Raw genomic sequence first — 25865 nt, 5'->3', positions numbered from 1 at the left:
ATTTTTGTAGGTCCCTGATGCATGTTCAGGTTATGCAACAGGATTGAGTTAAATAACATTTTTAGCGATTCACCAATTCTAGGTAGACTTACTACTATAGTTGTAGTGTGAGGCTGTACAGGAACAGCTTGATGCTAAATGAAGGAGGCCCAAAATCAACAAAAGTACATTGAGAAGCAATTAATTTCTCTAACTATATCTTTCTTCTTGAGTAAAACCATTTAAAAGAAACAGAACACATACCAGAAAAATTCAGCCCCTCCCGTTCCAATATTTCCAATGGTAACTGATTGGAAGCATGAACTGTAGTCACCACCAATATGTAATGCCTATGGCATTTTGATGACTGTAGTTTTCAGATTTTATTTTTCATGACGACAGATTTTTAAAAAACAGATAATTGGAGATTATTTATTAATGTGATAGGATTGTACATTTAAGGGTTATGTCTTGACCAGGAATTATACATTATCAGTGATTAAGTGTAATAGACTTCCATACTTTGATCAGGTATTCATATATCTGGAAGTCAATTTAGGATGTTTCTCTTTGTAGTTTCAAAATAAAATTTATCTGAACATAACTACACTGAACATAATTGTGTTCTGTTCCATTGTACAAGATTTTTACTCTGCTTTAAGAATTCATTGTTTATGTCCAATTCAAAATCGAGAAAATGCTGGTAAAAAAATTCAGGATAAGAACACTCAACAGATAGTGTGGGAATGCTGCATACCTCTGTTTCATTCTCTCATGCATCGTTCCATGCTGGATACATTGGTTTTCCATTTCATCATTTCTTGCTTGCAGTTTCTCCAATCTTTCCTGTAAATACTCTTTTTCTTGGCAAAGTTGGCCAACCTCCGATCTGGAATATGTAATGTTACAGATGATAATAGCTGAGAGAAAATCAGGAAAGACCAAATACAATAACGAAGCACAGAACAAAAAAAACAATAAAGCCTGTCCATGTGCAAATGTATTGTCATGGGAAGGGGTAAGGAAGAGGAAGGAGGTGGTAAAATATTAATTATTTATGACAAAATGTCCCTCCAAACAGCCCTAACCAAAGTCACAAATAAAATCCTCCATGACTGTGATGATAGTTCATTAATTGTCGTCGACCTCTCTACGGCCTTTGACATGTTTGGCCGCACTATCCTGAAATGACAATAGCTTCCCTCAACCTCAAGGCAGCATTTCACTAAGTATGTAATTAAGGAGCTCTTGCAAAGCTGAAGTCAATGGGTGTATATGGAAAATCTCTAGTGGCTAGAATCGTACCGTGGTTGTTGGAGGCCATCAGTGTAAGACTCCTTAAGGACAGTGTCCTAGGCCCAATAATCTTCAGCTGCTACATTAATGGCCTTTCCTCCATCATAATGTTAGGAGTGGGTCTGTTTGCTGATGATTCTACAGTGATAAGTTCCACTCACATCTCCTGCAATTGTGTATCAGCCCATGCCAGCCTACAGCAGGACCTGGATAGCATCCAGGCTTGGGCTGATAATTGCAGCTGACATTAGTGTCGCATGAGTGGCAGCCAATAAAAATTTCCAACAAGAGGAGACCTAACCAATTCTCCTGATCTTCAATGGTACAATCACCAGAATTTTACATAACTATAGGTTCAATTGAAAAAGCTGCCAATCATGGACATATTTGAACTAATCATTAAGCACGTTTGAGTTTGAATTGTGTGACTTAACTTCTCCCTCTACAAACTGCTGTAGGAGTAATGCCATAAGGATTGCCTTATCTGTCGTCAAAATAAAATCAGTAATCAGTCTGAATTATTAGATAGGAAAGACTAGAAAGTGAGAAAATTTATAAAAGTTCAAATTATGCAATTATACCAGCCTATACAAGTGTGCAATTTAGATATAAAAATTTCCCTGAGATTACAGAAGGTGAGAATTAAACCAGATAGTCCAGTTACAGCTACCAGCAGGGAAGGGAAATTTACCCAGGAACAGAGGATCCAGAAGGAACGAATAGCACCTCTACAGATGGAGGTTCATTACTCTGACGTCTCAGAAGACTAACACCATTCTTCCAGAGGAAGATGAGGAAACCAGTTCATCCACGGCAGCTCCTGAGGTTTTATAAGTTCTCAAAACATTACTAACTACAATCTTATAGACTTTAATCTAATCAATAGACAAGCTATCGAATGCTGGTAATTTGTCAGATAGCTAAAGGAGTGAGATCCTAAATTAATCTCATCAATTTATATCAATCTCTAAAACTAATCTCAATTGCAAATTTATGTGCAGAAAATAGTTACTGCTGAATTATTCCAATAGAACCAAACTGCTTTTGTAACTTATTAATTATCCCCATCTAGTAATTATTTGCATACTCAATGTTTCTGTTCAAGTACTACAAATGATTTTAAGGTTAATAAACAATTGTTAGTTTATGACTTTGCTGTCTAACTTCTTTGATAAGAAAGGATTAACTTGTTCATTCAGTAGCTTGCGTGAATCCTGATGGGAGGTTGGCAATGTAAACACTAATATAACTCAAACTGGATGATGAGAATTTGGTGAACCAAGTTTATACATCAGCAGCTTCTAGGCATAAACTGGGCAGTAAACCACTGATTGTTCCTAGATGAAGAGTTAAGATGACAGACTAAGGACTTGTCTGGTGCCCTTGATAAGTATTCCTGTTAGGGTATTGATCCTATTGTTCCTTCACTGCAATAACTGATAAGTCCTAGCAACACTGGGACATGATACCTCCAAGTGCAGCTGGTTTTTATTTATTTCTTTATTGTGACAGAATTAAAGGAGCCATTACCAAGCTAAAGAAAGAAAAAGACTTGCTATTATATAGCACCTTCCACAACTTCAGGACATCACAAACTGCTCTACAGCCAATGAAGTGTTTCTGAACATCTCTCCCTAACCCCCTTGGATTTTGATCCCCAATCTGTGCTTTCACCTACTGTGTCTAAAAAGCCACCTCAAATACAACCTTCTTAACTGGACAACAGGAGGTACAAGACCGTGTCCGAGTGAAAACTCTGCATTGGATTTTTTTCCCCTCACATCTGCAGATAAAAATATAACTTTTGCTTGGCAGTTCTCTATAGATACAAGAGTGAAACTGGAAATTTAGCCAAGTGTTACGCCCAGGTGAGAAAGGTGTCTAGGGGTCCCTTTCAGCCGTCACCTGGTCTTACTGTAACAGGGTTTGATTTTAAACACACCGTATTTTGAGCTGCCCCTTGGTGAATCCTTGTTCACCGCTTTCCAATGATAAGTCAAAGAAATGAGCACAAACAGGCTTTCTTAGGTTTAAAGAAGAAAAGTGAAATTTATTAAACTTAAACTCTAATTCGGTTAATGCCTACGGATACACGACGCGCCCGCGCCAGGATGCATATGCGGTACACACATGCAGATAGGGACAGAAAACAGCAGAAGAAAAGATAAAGTGGAAAAATTTGAGGCAATATCTGAAGAGTTTGTTTGTTATGGGTCTTCAAGCTCACTGTACAGTCCTTGTTTGTAGGTGGATCTTGCTTCTCGCTGGGGCCCAGTATTCTTCTCAAACCTTGTTCACTGTAGGAGACTTTTCTCTCTTGGGGTTCATGTGTCTTCAATGGATCTTGGAATTCCGTGAGAAAGAGATGGAGCAGACAGGAGAGGATGCGGTGAGCCAGCCATGAGAGGTCTTTTCAGTCCAGGAGCAAAGAGCTTTCTGTCTTCAAACACAGTTTTCTCTAATTTAAAACTCTCAGTTCAAAATTCAGCAACAGACAGTTAGTCATGTGACTAAACAGGTCCGACCACGTCTGTTTGTGCATTCGGCCATCTCAGCAGTTAACCTGGAATGCGAGCATCCTCCACCCTCAATGTCTGGTAATCAAAAGTTCATTGTGGATTAAATTGGAGCAAGGAGTAACCCCTTTGTCCTTTCCAAGTACTGTCTGTTAATATGCAAAAATGTCTCTCCAGCTAAGGATCCATTGTGGGTTTTTTAACCAGTTCTTTCTTTACTCCAGTAACAGTTTAAAATTAATGTTCATGTGGCGAAATTAATATTCCTCATTCTTGGCAGGTGGGGGCCTGCATGACACAAGTGTAGAATCAAACTTGAATGTCCCCACTTTTACCAGGTGTAAAATCAGTTCTGCATTATAGTCATCCAACCTTTCAACGCACACAAAACTTTTTCAGGTTGGAAAGCCGTAACTATTGGGGTGCCACAAGGATCGGTCCTAGGGCCTCAACTATTTACTATCTATATTAATGACTTAGAAGAAGGGACAGAGTGTAGTGTATCCAAATTTGCTGACGATACAAAATTAGGTGGGAAGGCATGTTGTGATGAAGACACAGAATCTGCAAAGGGATATAGATAGGTTAAGTGAGTGGGCAAAAACTCGGCAGATGGTGTTCAATGTGGGAAAGTGTGAGGTAATCCACTTTGGTAGGAAGAATAAAAAGGCAGATTATTATTTTGATGGAGAAAGACTACAAAATACTGCAGTACAGAAGGATCTGGGTGTTCTTGTGCATGAAACACAAAAGGTTAGCATGCAGGTGCAGCAAGTAATTAGGAAGGTAAATGGAATTTTGGCCTTTATTGCTAGGAGGTTAGAGTTTAAAAATAGGGAAGTCTTGTTACAACTGTACAGGGTGTTGGTGAGGCTGCACCTGGAGTACTGCGTACAGATTTGGTCCCCGTATTTAAAGAAGGATATACTAGCATTGGAGGCAGTTCAGAAAAGGTACACTAGGCTGATTCCTGGGATGAAGGGGCTGTCGTATCAAGAACAGCTAAACAGGTTAGGCCTTTATTCATTGGAGTTTAGAAGAATGAGAGGTGATCATATAGAAACATATAAGATTTTAAGGGGGCTTGACAGGGTAGATGTTGAGAAGATGTTTCCACTAGTGGGGGAATCTCGAACTAGGGGACATAGTACAGAATAACGGGGCACACATTTAAAACTGAGATGCGAAGGAATTTCTTCTCTCAAAGGCTAGTGAATCCCTGGAATTCTCTGCCTCAGAGAGTTGTGGAGGCTAGGTCACTAAATGTACTTAAGGAGGAGGTAGATAGATTTTTGAAATCTTGGGGAGTCGAGGGTTAGGCGGAGCAGGCCCGAAAGAGGAGTTGAGGCCTGGGACAGATAAGCCATGATCTTATTGAATGGCGGGGCAGGCTTGAGGGGTTGAATGACCTACTCCTGCTCCTATTTCTTATGTTCTTGTTTCTTATGAGTAAAAATGATAGAAATTCCACTACAGACACAGCACTGACGAAGATTCAGCATGTTGCTGAATAGAAGTGAGAAATGAGTGCAAATGAAATGAATTTCCTGGTGTCTGTAATATGTCTGATGGTATGCACATCAAGTCAGGTGGCCATTACAGACTGAAGTTACCAGTTCCCAACACATGTTTAAGATGTTGGAATGCAAGAGTCAAGGAAGAAAAAAAGAAACTGTGAGCCATCAGTATTTCTAATAGTCTAATTCACCCAGCCAAACATTCAACTGCAATGCTTTCAATATCCTGACTTTTTTTTTATCCATTCATGTTAGTGGGCGCCACTGGTAAGGCTGCTTTGTCTTGGATGGTGTTGAGTTGCTCAAGTGTTGTTGGAGCTGCACTCATCCAGGCAAGTCGACAGTATTCCATCACACTCCTGACTTGTGCCTTGGAGATGGAGGCAGGCTTTGGGAAGTCAGGAAGTGAGTTACTCACTGCAGACTTCCCAGCCTCTGACCTGCTTTTGTAGCACAGTATTTATATAGCTGGTTCAGTTAAGTTTCTGGTCAATGGTAACCCCGGGATGTTGACGGTAGGGGATTCAGCAATGGTAATGCCATCGAACGTCAAAGGAAGGTGGTTAGATTCTCTCTTGTTTGAGAGGGTCATTGTTTGGCACTTGTGTGGTGTGAATGTTACTTGCCACATCAGCCCAAACCTGAATGTTGTCCAGGTCTTGCTGTACACGAGCATGGACTGCTTCAGCATCTAAGGAGTTGCGAATGGTACCGAACAATGTGCAATCATGAGTGATCAGCCCCACTTCGACCTCATGATGGAGGGAAGCCCATTGATGAAGCAGCTGAAGATGGTTGCGCCTCGGATACTGCCCTGAGAAACTCCTGCAGCGATGCGTTGGGGTTGAGATGATTGGCCTGCAACAACTACAACCAACTTCCTTTGTACTAGGTATGACTCAGACCAGCTGAGAGCTTTCCTCCTGATTTCCACTGACTTCAATTTTGCACAGGTTCCTTGATGCGACCATGCACTACTTTACCTAGTGGGTTATTTTAAATGCTTATCACTTTGATTTAAGATCTCTTCCTTCTGATATATTTACTTTAAATTTAATTCCCACTAGTTTAAATTTATCTTCTTTGAACCTGTTGACCTGATTTACCTTGAAATAATATTCTGGGATCTCTTATGCATACCATTTTGTATACTTTGATGATGTCCACCCTTAATGTTCTCCTTTCAGGTCCATACAGACTAGGTTTTTCCTATTACCCCTTATGGCTCATCTCATTTACACTTGGAATAATCCTTTTTCATCTTCCTTGCATCATTTACAATGGGCAAATTGCTCTTTTTAAGCAGATGCAATTGTACACAGTTCTCCTAATGTGGGCTGAAGGATGCATTATAATACGTCATCACAACCTTTATAGACTTTTCCCCACTGTTCTGGCTATGTATTCAACATTTTATTTGATTTTAAATGGTTCTGCACATTGTGAGTGAACATTTTACTGCCCACTCACTTTCTAAGTATTGCTGTGTTATTTCAATTCTTTTCATTTTATATTTATGTCACATCTTTTTTTGCCCAATATGCAGTATATTTTATTCGCCAGTATTAAATTCCTTTTGCCAGTTATCTGCTTAATTGCATAAATGGTGTAAATTCTTTTGCAAATTGTTAACTGCATTTTCCATCCTTATTTTAGTGTTTTCTGAAAAGTTCACAAGCTTACAAATGGATTCTGCATCCTGATTATTTGTGCAAAGAGAAAATAATAGAGATATGAGTATTAACTCCTGCCATAGTTCACTTAATGGCCAGAATTTAATGTTGGGTGGGAGGCCCCACCCACAAACCGAAACGTCGGGTGGGGGGGGGGGGGGGGGGGGTGGTGGGGGAGCCTGCCTCCGCCGGGTCTGGGGAGCCACACCGGGATTTTTCACTCCCAAGGCCCTGAATTGGCCTTGGGCGGGACTCCCACCTCTCTGAGGCAGGAAGTCCTGCCTATTGGAGCTGCCGACCAATCAGCATGCCGCTGATCAGTGGCCAAAGAGGTAAATGAAATCGGTGGCAAGGGTAGCAAGGGAATGGCAATTGTTGAAAAGTTGAAGGCAACGACTTTGATCTTCCCAATATTTAATTGGAAGAAATTGTGGCTCATCAAGCACTGGATGCCAGACAAGTAGGCTGACAACATAGAGGCAATGGAGTGGTTAAAGTGAGGCAGTGACAAGATGGAAAGTTGGACGGTTAGAAGTTTAGTGGAATAGGTCGAGAAAGAAGATGGGTGTCATGGGCAAGATGAGATTATGGAAGGCATGAGGGGAGATAAGAGAAAAAACAGAGAAAGATATGGGCTCAAGGCTACAAAAGGGACAACAAAAGGGACAAGTAGGTTTGATTTGATGAGAAAAGGGAAGTGGGGGGGGGGTCGCAGCAGAGGCAGCTGAATGGTCTTAATCCTACTGACAGAGAAGTCCACATGCTCTTCACATTTGTTGGAGGTGAGGGTGGGGAGGAAGCAGGGGAGAAAGGTTTAAGGAAAGAGTTAAATGGGTTAGATTTAAGAAAATACTGCTGCCAAAAGTATCTATGCTATTACTGTGAAGTCAAGATTGCAAATATTGTGGTTCTGCGAATCTGATATGGTCGGTGTAACAAAATTAATTCTTCTGTGAAAAGAATCTATTTCTTTCATGTCCTAAAGACAGCTGGCAACACTCATGATGAAACAAATTATGGTAAGCTTGTGTGCAATAGGCTACATATCATTTGCAATGCCACATGTGCAGAAATCTGCACATCTGTTATATGGGCAATAACATTAAGAAAAACCGTCCTGTAATCAATTCAGAATTATTTAACTCAGGATTGACTCCTGCTGCTATTTAGTTAACAGATGCCTCATCTACAGAGTAACCATATCTGGCTGCAACACTTAAAGAGGATACCAACTCCAAGAAAACTGTCCAAAACACATTCTCACATTAAAATCTACTTGCAAAAAAAAATTTAATTTACTAATGAGTGAAGAAATTTACTTGCCTAGAAATATCAAACAATAGTGGTTGAAAAGGGAAAAAAATCCAAACAGATCATTATGTGCCCTTTTTTCTGGATAGATTTGATAGGCTGTTTTCTGGATGTACTCTGGCGTAACAAAAACATGCTATTATCCAAATTCTCAGTTACAATACACTTCTTCATCGCAGAATACAATAACATTTGTTATGAACCAGGCTATTTGGTTAATACCTGCATACGTTTTTTTAAATTGCCATACAGGTATGACTGTAAAGGCAAGTTTCTCCCATCAAATACTAAGCAGTCTATTAGAGAAAAGGAAAAGTGCCAAATAATCTGGAATTAGACAAAAGGAGAAGTATAAAGCAAGTGGAGCATTTCAAAAAGAAAAAAAAAGCATTTCAAATTTTCAAACAGAAAAATTCAGCATGCATTTCCAATTTGGATCAAAATTGTTTCCATCTGATTTGCATATTGCAATATTTTACTTTATTTACAACATATATATTTATTTTAATAACTAAAATTCCCCAAGATAGGCTTAAAGCAAAGCTACATATCATTTAATATTATGATACAGTAGGGAGACAACTTTTTGACCAGTGCAAAACTGGACATGGTGAGATTTGAAAGAAAGGAGGAAAGAACTTGCATACATATAGTATCTTTCATGTCCGCAGGACATCTCAAAGCACCTCACAACCAATTAAGTACATTTTCAGGGTAGTCATGGTTGTAATGTAGCCAAATACAGCAGCCAATGTATGCACAGCAAGGTCCCATGAACAATAATGAGATGAATGACCAAATAATCTGTTTTAGTAGTGTTGCTTGAGGATAAATCTTGGCCAGGATATTAAGAGAACAGAGTGGCTTGACATCTCATTGGAAAGACTGCATCACTCCCTCAGCACTGCACTGCACTGAGGTATCTGCCTAGATTATTAACACCAGTCAAACCAACATCAAACAAACATCAACTAGCAGTTTAGAGATGGAAGCTAATTCTCAATCTGGGAGTAACTGACAATATCACTTTTAAAATCCATTGTTTCCTGTGACTGATTAGACCAAGCTCCCCAACCATGATGTAGCTCTGGGGAAGGTGAGCAACGATTTAATGCTTCTCTTTTGCAGCAACCCACATAATTGACTTAACTTGTGTCATTTCAAGTGGGGAGCTTGATTTGGTTTTCAGCTTCATACATTATGTTATACTTAATAGAACTTCAAATGCTACCTCTTTCAAAAAATATATAATTGACTTGTGCAGAACTGCAATGGGTTAGTCACACTCTTTTAAGTGATCAGGTTTCATTTTACCATAGATCACAGACATGCATAGCATTTCACACCTGCAGCACAGGAATGCATGACATTTCACATTTGCAGGACAGCTATGCATGGAATTTCAAAATCTACTTACAATACACAATACAAGAAGGTGAACTGGCTAAATTTATGATTGACACTATTAAACACAGGAAATAGGAGTAGGCAATTTGGCCCCTGGAGCCTGCTCCGCCATTCAACCAGATCATGGCTGATCTGTACCTCAATGCCATTTTCCCGCACTATCCCCATATCCCATGCATATAAACATCACCCAGTAGTTTAGTTATCTCTTTTTTGCATACATCTTTATAAGATTAGCATTTAAGCTGCATGTTCTTCAAATAAAAGGCATCAATGGAATTTAACTCTGGCTCCAAAGTCACAATACAAAATGATAAATGAGCTAGGCATGTGTTTTTGACCAATTCCTTTCCAAGTCCTCCATGGGGGCTGGTTGTTCTCATGTAGCCGGTCTTCATGCTCAACTGCAGCTTTCACCATGACCAAGATCACATATAAGCATTAGCAGCAGGGATACCACTGTATAATGTCTAGGAGTGGAAACCTTGGCCAGTTTTGCCCTCTCTAACCAAGAACGACTAAGGCAAATTATAGTTTCATACTACAACAGCTAAGAGCAACTAATGCATAATGGTGAGTAATTAAATCTGGAGTCTTACTGGTCTGTATAGGGAAATCTGGCTAGATTTCAAATTAATTTTTGCATTATCCATCACTGTAAAAGTCCAGCTCAAAACAAATCCAGTTGGGCTTATCCGCATGCCCATTCCATTGGTGGCCATTCCACTAATGATCTACATGACCTTTGTTGTACACGTCAGTAACCCTGTCATTGAACGGAATGATAAATAATTTGTTACTGTAACAGACATCTCCAAAGCCTCTGACCCGGTCTGGTGCTTGTACTTCTAAAGGGGTTGCCATTATTTATCCTCCCACCAAGTTATACTCATGACTGTCTGGTTTCCACACACACAGTTTAACTTGTGCTGTTACTGATAGTTCATTCTATGACTTGTTTCCATTAATTCAGGGATTCCCCAGGGCTGGGTCCTCTCTTTGTGCTAGATTTTACCACAGCCTTAGAAACCCCGACGTTGAGGCAAATGGGGATCCCGAGCCCACACTTGCCAGCAGCATGCCCTCTGGCGCAATCTTCCCCAAAGCAGCCTCCTAATTGGCAGTCTCTGCACTTGCCATCCTATTAAAGATGGCAGGCATGCTCCCAATGCTGCAAGCCCAATCAGAAAGCAATCAACATGGAGGGGCCCTCGAAGGTGTGCATTTACAGTAAAAATGAATAGGGGCCAAGTCATTGGAACAGAAGGGAAACCTCTCTAGGTGTGGCCTTTCCTGCTAGCGAATCCCTCTTTGCAGCATGGAGCCTCTGGCTCCGATGGCTCCCCGGCCTGCCACAGGCAGGCCACTTCCATTGAGATGGCTGCCTCCGTACACCGCAGCCGGCCACTCCAATGGCAGCAAAATGCTGGTGATCCAGCTAAATCGCCCCTAATTACCTGTCTCTGCGGGTAGCTGATCATACTCCCAGCTCCTCCCTGGGAAAGCTCCCCCGCAGTGATAATGCATCAGGGAGCCGTCCCGATCTAGCTCTCCCCTATTTTCCTGGCCTCCCTACCTCCAATCCCACCACCATGGGGCCAGGAAAATTCAGCCCTTCCACTCTGCTCCTTCTTTGTATTGATGATCTCCTCCTCTAATCTTTCAATCTATGCCCAATTCTGTTGATGATTCTGCTCTACATTTATCAACTTACTTTAGATTGCACTTGCTCAGCACATTAGAAGGCTTATTCCTCTTTAATTGCAATGGCTGTTCCTTGATTTCCTTCACTTCTTCAATGAACCAATTAATTCCTTGTTTCTTTCAATTCTTTACTGAACAGTGTTTAGTCATCTTTTGCCAATCCAACAATAGGCACCACTCAACAATAGTCTCAAATCTTAAGGCAGGATTTTGAGCTCCCGGGGGAGCCAGGAAGGGAGGCGGGCGGGAGCCAAAATGAGCTCCACTGGCACCCCGGGCTCCATCCTGCCTCCGGGCCATTTTCCTGGAGGCGGAGTGGGAGGGCAACAGGGCTATCTGCCTGCACGTGGCGGGTAGCCGACACAGCCAATTAAAGGACACCTACTGGGATTTTCCAGTCAGCCTCCAGGTTCCTGCAGGCAGCATGGGCTAGTTTAAGTGCCTGCCGACAGCCTCACAACAGCAGGCCAGCCTGCAGAGGGGCTACTCCCACACCCCACCCTTCACAGTGGTGGCCTTGCTGCAGGATCCATTTTTTAATTGGTTTAAAAAAGTTTGAGGACACCACCATTTTGAAGTACCCTCTCCCTTACTTACCCTCTATTGCGGTCTGCTGCTCCTTTCAAGCTGGAAGGCCTCTGATCGGGCCTCCAGCTTTAAGAGCCCATCTGCCATCCTTAATTGGATAGACAGCCTGCTCTCTTGCCATTAATTAGCTGCTCTGGGGAAAACCACATTGAGTAACTGTTTCCCCCTGGGAGCGGCTTTGGGACTCAGAAACAGTCCTGGCCTTTGTTTCCCACCCAACCGGAGGGAAAATCCTGCTCTTCCTCATTCTTTGTTCTTGGTCTCAATTTATCCAGATACCTCAAATGGATCTCCCATATCTCACCCATCGTTGAAGCTTCCTCTAAGCAGCTCTATTTCCTCTTTCATGTCAAACATACATTTTTCCTTCAAAAACTCTTAATTCTTTATGAAGCCTCAGCCCAAGATTTGAGTACCACTCCTACATCTAGAGAGGTTCTTTTAATCCCTCTTAAATTCCAGAATAGAATACAAGAACAGGCTAGTAATCTGGTAGACAGATCCTCCTTCACCCCATCACAACTGTTTCTTTATTTCATCATTAGTATTCTGAGTACTCTTCTGAAATTTCCTCTCTGGTTCCTCCAAAGCTGCAGATTCACCATCTGCCACATTCTTCCTCTTCTTTATATTGCCAATCTGTTGAAATCAAGACTCATCCAGTGTTGGCAACATTTGCAATTCTGAAATGGACTCTAGCATCCAGACAGGAGTCTAGAGGTAGTGGAATCTTAAGACTCCTGCTTGAAGGTTGGGACAGGCCTCTTTTTAAACATTACAAATGCTAGCAATGCTGTCATTTTATAGATTACTACTCTAACTCATTCTTCCACAGGATCTCAAATCTGTTAGATTCATTCCCTCCTTCCCCCTATAATCTTCAGGCTTTAAAAAATTAAGTTTAACATCACCCAATCACTACTTCCTTATTTACCTCACCTTTTTTTACACTTTCAACTTTGGTGATGTCCCACATCATGAATCTCAAATCCTTCCCCTTGGTCAATAATCAAACAAACAAACAAACTACACATAAGCATACAGCCACCAGGTGATGTGAGAAAGTCCAACATTGGAAAACCAGACTTTAGCTGTCTGGTTTAAAATTATTAGATTGCCAAATTCAATATAGCACAGTGGCTATACTACTAAGGACTATAACCAGAATGAATCGAATGCAAAAAAGAAATAACAATCCCCAGGTACTATGTACAAGATAGATCAAAGCTGCAGACAATTCAGACATACAGGGCTGAATTTTCCAGCCCTTTGGAGGCAGGAGGGCTGGTAAAATGGCAGTGGAATGCATCAAGAGGGGAGTCTGACATCTTTCCACCAACATGGCATGTTACCTGTGGCAAGAACCTCAGTGGCGTGGCTGCCCATCAGGCAGCCAACTGAGACACTTCAGCGGCCAATTAAGGGCCGCCTCCCACCCCCATCAGCATTTTGTCAGCGTTGGGAGGGGTCGCCGCTGCGTGGGGCGACTGCCAGGTAAATCCTAATGGGTTTCAGTTGAGGGGGGGGCCTCATTTATAGTTGCTCCATGGCCCACGGCTACAGTGTCGTCATTTGAAGGTGGCCCCCACCCCCCCCCCTCCCCCATTCGCCGAGGCCTGCCTGCCTGGCCCTGGCTCTTAAATAATCTTACCTTGTCTTCAAGGACGCCTTGCCATGGAGGTACCCTCTCCTTGATCTTGCAGCCTCTAATAGTGGCACTGCCAAGGCGGTCGTGCTGCCAGCCCTCTGATTGGGCCTTCCTTAGTCAGACAGTGGCAGCCTGTTAACTAAGCACCACTGGTAAAATGTCACCCCAGGGTCTCGCCACCTGCCGGAGTCAGGTCAGCTCCCACTTACGGATACAGCAGTGGGACTTCTTCAATTGTGATAAAATTCAGCCCATAGTAGTGGATTATTTTTGGCAGCAGAGACTAGACATCATAGTTTGAAACAGTTATGTCCATTTTTTTAGATCTCCCCCTCCACTTTACAGGTGTAAGACAGGTGACAATGCATCCAATTGGATAGACGGCACACGCGTGCAAATTCCATGCTGGAATTGTGCTGTTGTTATATTGGTAAAGGCAGAAAAAGAAGTCCCCCAGGGTTTGTGCCTGAACAAGGCATTACGCTTTGTTTATGCAAATAAAGGGCCTAACAACTGTTTGAGGACGCCTTTGCAAAATTTGTCAGCCCTGAAGGCAATTATTCTTCAAAACATCTACATACCCAAGCAGGTAAAGGAAACTTTTGGATGAAGCACTCACAAACTAACAAGCCCTTAGGAGATAAACTTACACAAGTCCAAAAGGGTGGAAACTATGGCATTTGGAACACGTAATCATGTGAAGAATGATGGTTGAAATGTTTGAGGGTAATGAAACTACCTGTTATTTTCTATATTTAGGGATAATCCATTCTATAGATATATGGCACAATATCAATATTAGTTTGTGGGAAGAACAATAAGGTGCATATTACAAACTGAAGTTAGAGCAATTTTGCTAAATTGGATGCCTGCCTTAGCACAAGGTCAAGGCTGTATGTACCTTGAGGTGAATGGGTTATTTCTCATGGCTAAATTGCAGATGTCCTATAATTGTTCAGATTTTGCCATGAATTGGTTACTATTCTGGTAAAATTCTATTTAATGTAGAATGAGCCTTTTCACCATAGCCCTGCAAATTCTTCCCCTTTGGAAAGCCATGATTGAATCTGCCTCCACTACACTCTCAGGCAGTGCATTCCAGATGCTAACCACTCGCTGCATAAAAAGGTCTTTCCTTGGTCACCTCTGGTTCCTTTGTCAATCACCTTAAATCGGTGTTCTCTGGTTCTCAACCCTTCTACCAATGGGAACAGTTTCTCGCTATCTACTCTGCCCAGGCCCCTCATGATTTTGAACATATCTGTCAAATCTTCTCTCAACTTTCTCTTTTTCATAGAAAAAAGCCCCAACTTCACCAGTCTATCCTCATAACTGAAGTCTCTCATCCTGGGAACCATTCTCGTAAATCCTTTCTGCACCCTCTCCAATTCCTTCACATCCTTCCTAAAGTGTGGTGCCCAGAATCGAACACAATACTCCAGTTGTGACCAAACCAATGTTTTATAAAGGTTCACCATAACTTTCTTGCTTTTGCATTCTATGCCTCTATTTATTAAACCCAGGATCCTGTCTGCCTTATTAACCATTTTTCCAATCTGCCCTGCCGCCTCCAACAATTTGTGCACAAATACCCACAGGTCCCTCTGCTCCTGCACCCTTTAGAAATCTATCCTTTATTTTATATTGCATTTCCTCATTCTTCCTACCAAAATGTAAAACTTCACACTTTGCATTAAATTTCATCTGCCACCTGTCCACCCATTTCACCAGTCTAAGTTCTCTTGAAGTCTATCACTATCCTCCTCAATGTCATCTGCAAATTTTGAAATTGTGCCCCTGCACACCCAAGTCTAGGTCATCAATATAGATCAAGAAAAGCAGTGGTCCTAATGCTGACCCCGGGAACCGCACTATATACCTTCCTCTAGTCCGAAAAACAAATGTTTACCACTACTCTGTTTCCTGTCACTCAGCCAACTTCGTATCTATGCTGCCACTATCCCTTTTATTCCATCGGCTTCAACTTCGCTGACAAGCCTATTAAGTGGTACTTTATCAAACGCCTTTTGGAAGTGCACATATACAACATTAATCGTATTACCCGCATCAACCCTCTCTGTTACCTCATCAAAAAACTCAAACAAATTAGTTAAACACAATTTGCCCTTAACAAATCTGTGCTGGCTTTTCTTAATTAATCCACGGTTGCCCAAGTGACTGTTAATTTTATCCCAGAGTATCGTTTCAAAAAGCTTTCCCACCACCTGAGTTAAGCTCACTGGCCTGTAGTTGCTGGATTTATCCTTACACCCTATTTTGAACACCCCAACTGAACCAAAACAATATCTCATAAGCGAAACCAAACAGCAAGTCAGAACTGCCTGACCCTCATAAATCGTGACATTTCACTTCTCTGTAAACATCTCCCCCAAGTCACCAAGGTTTCTGTTGTTTATTGAGTTTAAGGCATGTGACTTAAGAGTAAAGGTTTTTTTCAAACAAGACCTCAAGTGTCCTTCCGGCGACCTCTTTTAAAAAACACAGTCCAATATTTATGAAATTACTTCTGTTCTCCAATGAATCCATCACCACTATTCTAACACACGAATCCTCAAAAAAAAATTTTTTTAAAGCACCTTCATAACACTATCTGTTCCCCAACACTATTGCTTTCCCAATCTTCTCATGTCATGCCATCAAATCAGAGGTAGGAAGCACAGGGATTGAGGACTCAAGTTCCTTCACTCTCATGGCCAAAACCAGAGCTGTTCTTTTAGTGCAGCTAAACAATTCACGACAAGGATTGTATTTTAACATGTGGATGTGGAGGAGCAGCAGTTTACTTGGATACTCACACTTACTTATACTGCTGTAATTAATGCCTTAATGATTAAGGCAAAGGGTAGGATGGGTTACATAATACCCTTGTTTATTGTCTTTGAGTGTACTTGTTTTTTCTGAGAGTTAATATCATTAACTTTAACCATTATTCTGGAGTATGCATGAATAGCCATTATGATATTCAGAAATAATCTTCTCAGCTCTAGGTGAGCACTAAGACACCATAAAGCATCTCAGTAGCAGGACACAGAATATTCTGCTAGCATCATACATGACTCATAGAAAATTGGAAGTTACATCAGGTAATGGAAGGTGTGTCAAGGAGTTTCAGTATGATGTTTGAAAGTATGGAGCAGTCTGCTTGCATTGGTGACCTGCTTAATACAGCTGTATACTGCAGACTGCAAGTAGGCAAGAAAGAATTTGTGATAAAAAGCAGGAAGCTGGAAACTCTCCTGGCATTCCAAACAGCACAATAGTACACAGATCCTATCATTCAATTAGTTGCAATTGACTGCTCCTTCAAATACTGATTTAGTGGCTCCAAATGACCAATCCAGCAAGGATTTATTAGTAGTTTGGGTACCAGATGACATTTCGATGATTTGCACCTTAAAATAGTGTCAGGGTCCTATTAAATCATAGAATCTCAATTTGCACTTATTTATAAGGCGGGCAGCTCAGCTTCCTAACAAAAATGTGGTCAAAATAACCACTGGCAGGTTAAATATTCTACAGCGATTTTACCACCCATCCACCCCAATTCTTGCCAGGCAGGTGTGATTAAAATCACCCCTAAAGAGTCTTTGTGTTGTGACTGGGCATTAACCACATGCAGTTACTGCTGCTGACCTGCAAACAGAAACTTGTCAGACCCACTGCTTTGTAATTTACTGCCAGTGACAATTTAAATCACCCTCTAGGAAGTTACTTAAAATAATTCCATTTTCTGCTCTAATTAGTGGGTGTAAGCAATTTGCCTCAGTGAACTGGGTTTGTAGCAATCTTCTCAAAAAGAAAGGTGATGAGTAAAGGAAAAGTATGATGCAGACTATTTCACCAGGAATAAATTGTGTGCCTTTGCAAAAGAATACAGAAAACAGTGCAGACTGGTAGCACACTACTTTTAACCTTGGAGACCAAATTCAGTGCAGACAGATGGGGTGAATGTCCATTCTCTGCCGGCTGGCCAATTTTAACCAAATTCCTAGTGGGCATTGGTCCAGAGCATAGCATGGGGAATTAATATGCCACAAATTGCCTTTAAGTTAGAAATTCCACTCAGAGATCACACAGATCATTGCTTCAGAAAATAGATAAATCTGCACTTGTGTAGTAGGGGTTTGCTCATCCTGGGGTGAGTTGAAGCTATTTTATTCGGAAAGCAGAGGCGACTCCTCAGATACTGAAGCAGTCTGTGTAGAAATGCAGCAAGACCCGGACAATATCCAGGCTTGGGCTAATAAGTGGCAAGTAACATTCACGCTACACAAGTGCCAGGCAATGACCATCTCCAACAAGAGAGAATCTAACAATCTCCCCATAAGATTCAATGGCATTACAATCACTGAATCCCCCACTATCAACATCCTGGGAGTTACCATTGACCAGAAACTGAACTGGAATAGCCATATAAATACTGTGACTACAAGAGCAGGGCAGGGGCTAGGAATCCTGCAGCGAATAACTCACCTCCTGACTCCCCAAAGCCTGTCCACCATCTACAAGGCACAAGTCAGGAGTGTGATGGAATATTCTCCACTTGCCTGAATGGGAGCAGATCCAACAACACTCAAGAAGCTCGACACCATCCAGGACAAAGGAGCCTGCTTGACTGGTACCCCATCCACAAACATTCACTCCCTTCACCACCAACACACAGTGGCAGCAGTGTGTACCATCTACAAGATGCACTGCAGCAACACACCAAGGCTCCTTAGACAGCACCTTCTAAACCCACGACCTCTGCCACCTATAAGGACAAGGACAGCAGATGCATGGGAACACCACCATCTGCAAGTTTCCCTCCAAGCCACACACCATCCTGACTTGGAACTATATCGTCGTTCCTTCACTGTCACTGGGTCAAAATCCTGGAACCCCCTTCCTAACAGCACAGTGGGTGTACCTACCCCATATGGACTGCAGCAGTTCAAGAGGGCAGCTCACCAGCACCTTCTCAAGGGCAAGTAGGGATGGGCAATAAATGCTGGCCTAGCTAACAACACTCACATTCCAGGGACAAATAAAAAAAAATCTTTAATCTGGATCCGCCTGTACTATACCTGATATTGACACTTGCTGCTAAAAATTGGAAAAAATTTGCGTTCGCCACCACTGACATTCCTCACTTTGCTGAGGACAAAAATTTATATAGAATCACACTGCACAAAAGGAGACCATTCAGCCCATCATACCTGTGTCAGCTCTCTGAAAGAACTAGCAATTAGTTTCACTCCCTTGCTTTTTCCCCATAGCCTTTTCAAATAAAGATCCAATTCCTTTTGAAAGTTACCACTACCTTTCACCACCCCTCAGACAATTCATTCCAGAACATAGCAATTCACTGCGTAAAAAAAAATTCCTTTAATCTCACCCCTGGCTTTTTTGCCAATTATTTGAAATCTGATTACTGACCCTTCTGATGTTTTTCAGAAAGAGACATAGAATATCACTCGTTAAGAACTATCAACAGTGGAGCAATTAAATGACTAAAGAGTAGTTTGGAAATTCTCTACAACCAGAATTTTACAAAATACATAAGTCAACTGCTGACACAGATAACAAGAGAATAAAATGATCAGTCTAGGAACAGGTGTATTTGTAACATATGAAGATCACAGCATCTAAAAATTTTAACAGTTCAGTGTCCAATTGGCTGGTTGAATTTCTGAGTGTTCTCTCGGGTATGTACAGGACAGTAAATTTTTAAAAATCATCTGTTCTTAAAACAATGATTCACTGCACCACAACAGGATAAGTGCAAAACCTGGAACATCTGACTCGTCTATATTAAGTAATTTTAGAACTATCAAATGAAAATAAAACTATATTGCCAAATTCAAAATTAATGGAGGATAGATTTAGTCAAAAATAGTGATGCTTAATAAATTCATAGCACTTCACCAAGTGACAGTATTACACATATTCTCCAACTGTACAGCTTTTTAAAAATTTCGACATCCATTTTGTGGCAGAGATTTTAAATTGAGGTTCCTATCATCGGGTGGATATTAAAGATCATTATTCAAAGATCTGGTGCTCCCAGTGGCATAGCCAATGTTCTTGCCTAAACCACCACCAGTAAGAACAGATTCATTTCATTGCTTTTTGTGGGAATGTTGCTACATGCAAAACAGCTGCTATGTTTACATGGAGAACAACAGTGATTGCAATTCAAATTAACTCCTTGCATCGCAACACAATAAAGTGGTAAATCAAAAAATTCTTGCTTTGTTTATTTAAGTGCAGCTGTCGACACCTATAACAAGAAAAAAAGTTCCAGAAGGCTATTGCAGAGCTCGAATTTCTAAAGGATATTAGGAAATGTCAAGAAGGAAACCACATATTTCTCACAGCCTAATGTATGGTCTAATCCTGGTTTAGCAAGTGATGGTTAAGTCTGTATTGTATCCTTGACAGAGTTCTAGACAATAATACTACCTGGAAAAAAGTTCCACAGGCAGAAGAAGTGGTGTGTAAATCTTTAGTCACAAGAACCTGAACAGATATTTTAGAATGATACGGAACAACAGCCTGCATATATATAGCATTTTAATGTAGGAAAACCTCCCAAGGTGCTTCACAGAGGCATAATCATACAAAAATGAAATGATACAGAACACGTCAATACAGTTGCAGCAAGTGTTGTGGCTAAAATTTTGTTTTATAATGCTCCTGTGAAGTGCCTTGAGATGTTTTGTTACATTAGAGGTGCTAGAAAAATACAAGTTGTTGTCATCGTTGTGTTCCTTGTTTAAACAAAGAATTTTGACCCAAGTGATTTTATGTCTCTCAGGTGGATGTAAAAGATCCCATGGCACTATTTTGAAGAGGAGCAGGGGAGCTTTACCCCCATGCCCTGGCCAATATTTATTCTTCAATCAATATCATGAAAACAGATGATCTGGTCATTATCTCATTGCTGTGGGACATTGTTGTGCACAAATTGGCTTTTTTCAAAATTCATTCATGGGATGTGGGCGTCGCTGGCCAGGCCAGCATTTATTGCCCATCCCTAATTGCCCTCGAGAAGGTGGTGGTGAGCTGCCTTCTTGAACCGCTGCAGTCCATGTGGGGTAGGTACATCCACAGTGTGTTAGGAAGGGAGTTCCAGGATTTTGACCCAGCAACATTGAAGGAACGGCGATATAGTTCCAAGTCAGGATGGTGTGTGACTTGGAGGGAAACTTGCTGGTGGGGGGTATTCCCATGCATTTGCTGTCCTTGTCCTCCTAGTTGGTAGAGGTCACGGGTTTGGAAGGTGCTGTCTAACGAGCCTTGGTGCGTTGCTGCAGTGCATCTTGTAGATGGTACACATTGTTGCCACTGTGTGTTGGTGGTGGAGGGAGTGAATGTTTGTGGATGGGGTGTCAATCAAGCGGGCTGCTTTGTCCTGGATGGTGTCGAGCTTCTTGAGTGTTGTTGAAGCTGCACCCATCCAGGCAAGTGGAGAGTATTCCATCACTCTCCTGACGTGCCTTGTAGATGGTGGACAGGCTTTGGGGAGTCAGGAGGTGAGTTACTCGCTGCAGGATTCTGATCTGCTCTTGTAGCCACGGTATTTATATGGCTATTCCAGTTCAGTTTCTGGTCAATGGTAGCCCCTAGGATGTTGATAGTGAGGGGATTCAGCGATGGTAATGCCACTGAATGTCATGGGGCGATGGTTAGATTCTCTCTTGTTGGAGATGGTCATTGCCTGGCACTTGCGTGGTGCGAATGTTACTTGCCACTTATCAGCCCAAGCCTGGATATTGTCCAAGTCTTGCTGCATTTCTACACAGACTGCTTCAGTATCTGAGGAGTTGCGAATGGTGCTGAACATTGTGCAATCATCAGCAAACATCCCCACTTCTGACCTTATGATTGAAGGAAGGTCATTGATGAAGCAGCTGAAGATCTTTGGACCTAGGACACTACCCTGAGGAACTCCTGCAGTGATGTCCTGGAGCTCAGATGATTGACCTCCAACAACCATCTTCTTTTGCGCTAGGTATGACTCCAACTAGCGGAGAGTTTCCCCCCTGATTCCCATTGACTTCAGTTTGCTAGGGCTCCTTGATACCATACTGGTTCAAATGCTGCCTTGATGTCAAGGGCAGTCACTCTCACCTCACCTCTTGAATTTAGCTCTTTTGTCCATGTTTGAACCAAGGCTGTAATGAGGGCAGGGGCTGAGTGGCCCTGGAGGAACCCAAACTGAGCGTCACTGAGCAGGTTATTGCTAAGCAAGTGCCGCTTGATAGTATTGTCGATGACACCTTCCATCACTTTACTGATGATTGAGAGTAGGGTGATGGGGCAGTAATTGGCTGGGTTGGACTTGTCCTGCTTTTTGTGTAAAGGACATATCTGGGCAATTTTCCACATTGCAGGGTAGATGCCAGTGTTGCAGCTGTATTGGAATAGCTTGGCTTGGGGCGCGACAAGTTCTGGAGCACAGGTCTTCAGTATGATTGCTGGAATACCGTCAGGGCCCATAGCTTTTGCAGTATCCAATGCCTTCTGTTGTTTCTTGATATCACATGGAGTGAATCGAATTGGCTGAAGTCTGGCATCTGTGATGCTGGGGACTTCAGGAGGAGGCCGAGATGGATCATCAACTCGGCACTTCTGGCTGAAGATTGTTGCAAATGCTTCAGCCTTATCTTTTGCACTGATGTGCTGGGCTCCCCCATCATTGAGGGTGGGGATACTTGTGGAGCCACCTCGTCCAGTTAGTTGTTTAATCGTCCACCACCATTCATGTCTGGATGTGGCAGGACTGCAGAGCTTAGATATGATCTGTTAGTTATGGAATCGCTTAGCTCACTCTATCGCATGCTTCTTACGCAATTTGTCACGCAGATGTGCTGCTGTGTTTCCTACATTACATCAGTGACTACATTTCAAAAGTGCTTCATTGCCTGTTAAAATGCCTTGGGACTTTCTTACCTTTTTGAAAGGCACTATATAAATGCCAATTCTTTCTTTCTTTAAGCAATAGCAACACTTTGCAGACAGCCTTTATACATCCATGACTTTATTTGTTATTTGCTGCTCTCTTTTTCTCTGCCCCTGAATTGATTGCTGTCCCTAAAAGCATTGCTATTTTAGAAGGCACAGCTTACCAAGATTTTTTGAAATTTAATTTTCTCTGTAGGCTGTTTTTAGCACATGGTTTAATGTATTGGCCACAAATTCTCATGTAAGCCATTTTATCAAATTTGTTGCCCGAATTTGAAACCATCATAGGTGTGTACACCCAGTGTGGCAATATATTTATGCAGCAACTCTGTGACATAATAGAGTCTACTTAAACTTCACCTCCCACAGATTCAATGAAGCTCTCTATCACAAGCAGGGAAAGGGAGCTGATCAAAGTCTGATGACAGAAGAATAGGCTGCTGATGTGGGAAGAGAATGAACAGTGGGCAAGAATATGCAATAAGTAGGAAGTAGAAGCAGGAGATGTGGTAGGAAGCAAAGAGACACCAATTATGGGGAGGGAGGACAAGAAGTAGGGCACCTTGTTTTGTAGTCAGACCTTTGAGATCTGGAGAACAAGGGAAGCAAAAGGTACAAAGTGAACAAAGGACAAATAAGGAAAAAAGAAAAATTATCAAATTAAAAAAAGAGATTACAATATAAAAACAGGAATGACATTGACAACGAGAGATCATCAGAAAAACAAAATTAAAAGTAGGAAGGTAAAGGTAAAACAACCAAAGGAAAGAGTACAAAATATGCTGAGAATTTAAAAAGAATAAAAATTACATAAAAATGAAAATGTAAAAAAAATTAGATGATTAAGGGTGTCATTACAAAAAAATGGAGATTTCCCCCCCAAACTTTACAGCCAGCATCAGCATAAATGTCTGTCAAGTTAACTAAAGCCGAAGTCAAAAATGGTAAAAATGCCTCCTAAACTGTTTTATCAATGTGTTTTATCGCAAACTCTTTGTTAACCTGAGAGAGACAGCTAATTTGTTGCAAATTATGGACAGATTATTCTGTGGATTCATTCCCCACCATCAATTGAATTCAGCCCACTGAAACTTATTTCACTAATTATTCAAAGTGATTAGAAAAAATGCTTTCATCCATTCATTCTGAGCTGGACTTGAAACTTAAGCTGAACAGGTGATACTCTAGTCTAATGGGTTGGATTTTCCTGCGGGTTTCAGAACCCTGACATCGTGATCAAATGGGAGTCCCAAGTCTGCACCTGCTGGCAGCAAGACCTGCAGTTGCCTCCTAATTGGCCGCCCCTGGACTTGCTGTCCTATTAAGGATGGCTGACAGACTCCTGATGCCGCAGGTTCAATCAGAGGGCCAGCAGCTCTGCAGCCTCAGTAACCCCATCGGGAGAGATGGGCGCTGCTAGGACAGGTAGGAGACCACAAGGCCACCTCAACATGGAGGCACCCTTGGAGGCGTGGATCCAAATCAAAATTTATGAGGGCTAAAACTGGTAGGCCACTCGGAGCAGAGAAGAAACACCTTCGGAGGAATTTTTTTTCCGTGGAGGTGGTCCCTTGGCACATGGAGCCTCTGGTTCCAATGGTCCCCTGACCTGCTGCAGGAGGCCACCTCCATTGCACTGGCAGCCTCCGCATGCAATGGGCGGGAGGGCCACTCCACCCGCAGCAAAATTCCAACGAGGTAGCAAAATGGTTTCTAATTGAGGCCTTAACTATTTTAATTGGCTGCCTGCCTCCATGGAGCTGTCCAGACAAGGCTCCGCCCTATTTTCTCAACCCACTGCCGTCTCCAAGCCCACCGCTACGGGGCCAGGAAAATTCGTCCCACTGTACTACCCCCTTGACTGTGTATTCTCAGAGATTTTGTTCTATTCAAGTAAGAACAGCATGCTTTTACAGATATCATAATCACTGACCAGTGAGAGGCAAGAAAGAAGGAAAGTTGTAGAGATTGGGAAAAAAGGTAGAGTGTTACTGCGCTCTCTATTATTTTTTTTTCTTTTATGGGATGTGGGCATCACTGGCAAGGGCAGCATTTGTTGCCCATCCCTGATTACCCTTGACAACTGAGTGGCTTGCTAGGCCATTTCAAAGGGCAGTTAAGAGTCAACCACATTGCTGTGGGCCTGGAGTCACACTTAGGCCAGACCAGGTAAGAACAGTAGATTTCCTTCCCTAAAAGACATTAGTGAACCAGATGGGTCTTTACGACAATCGATGAGAATTTCATGGCACCATGACTGAGACTAGCTTTAATTCGAAATTTTTACTAATTAATTGAATTTAAATTCCACTAGCTGCCGTGGTGGGATTTGAACCTGGGTCCCCAGGGCATTGGTCTGGGCCTCTGGATTACTAGCTCAGTGACATTAAAACAACGCCACCAACTCCCCATCTGGACACAATGAAGGTCTATTACTAACTTTTGTTACTCACTAACCCGGAGTGTACATTTTACATGGGCCCTAAAAGAGGTTACAAGAGCTCCCAAGTTTTTGGAGCTGCGCAGTGGATTGGCACGCCGATGTTCTACTCTGCAAAGCAGTATGAAATGAATTTATATCAAATGATTCCCCATAAGTGAAGGGAAAGGTGATGGGGGGGGGGGGGGAAGAAAATTGCAGCAATTACTATGTGCAGCAAAACTGCAAACACATTAGAGCAGTTCTTCCCCCAGGCTGAGTTTCTGATCTGTTCCTAAGTGGGGCCACAATGAGAAACCACTGAGTGAAGGACAGGTGCTTCTCCACAGGGAAGAAAGGAAAATAAGCAGACCTGTCACCTTGAGTCACACTAGCACACCCCCTGGTGGCTGGCAACAGAGGGGAGTTAGGGAAGATCTAGGAGCAAATACTCATCCTGTCCTCCCATTCAGGAAATATGCATGATGTAGGTGAAAGTCCACAAAGGGAAAAGGAGGATAAAATCAAAACAATTATAAAAAAAAAAATCAGATTTAGCTCATACAAGGAGCAAAGGACTAATGTGGAGTTCTGACTTTCCAAACTCCTTTTGTAAACTGTGACAGCATAGTATGAACACCCACCTGGCTCTTTTATACTGACACTAGGAAAGCTGCTGCATGTACTCTGATCAAACTGGGCTTCAGTCCAGATTCTACCAGAATACCCAAATAGTCGAGAATCACAAGGATCCTACACAGCACGGGATCCTGTCCATGATCTTGGCACCAGATGGCAAACCTTTTCCACTTACTGTTGCAAACAGACTGTGTGGAA

At 42.0% G+C, this 25865-nt stretch overlaps 1 protein-coding gene across 12 annotated transcripts in view; it reads right to left on the bottom strand.

Moving 5' to 3' along the window:
• sdccag8 (SHH signaling and ciliogenesis regulator sdccag8) overlaps window positions 1-25865 on the bottom strand; it is a 402434-nt gene that overhangs the window by 104656 nt on the left and 271913 nt on the right. For all 12 annotated transcript variants that reach the window (XR_010976277.1, XR_010976278.1, XR_010976282.1 and 9 more), the window contains one exon: window positions 737-868. Coding sequence is in view for 6 of the 12 variants with exons in the window: in XM_068045388.1 (XP_067901489.1) it covers window positions 737-868 (132 nt within the window). In the remaining 6 variants the exon portion in view is untranslated. The remainder of the gene's footprint in view (window positions 1-736; window positions 869-25865) is intronic.

The sequence above is a fragment of the Heterodontus francisci genome, chromosome 13 (genome assembly GCF_036365525.1).
Source record: "Heterodontus francisci isolate sHetFra1 chromosome 13, sHetFra1.hap1, whole genome shotgun sequence".
Classification (NCBI taxonomy): Eukaryota; Metazoa; Chordata; class Chondrichthyes; order Heterodontiformes; family Heterodontidae; genus Heterodontus; species Heterodontus francisci.
This window is presented reverse-complemented; position numbering and strand designations above follow the sequence as displayed.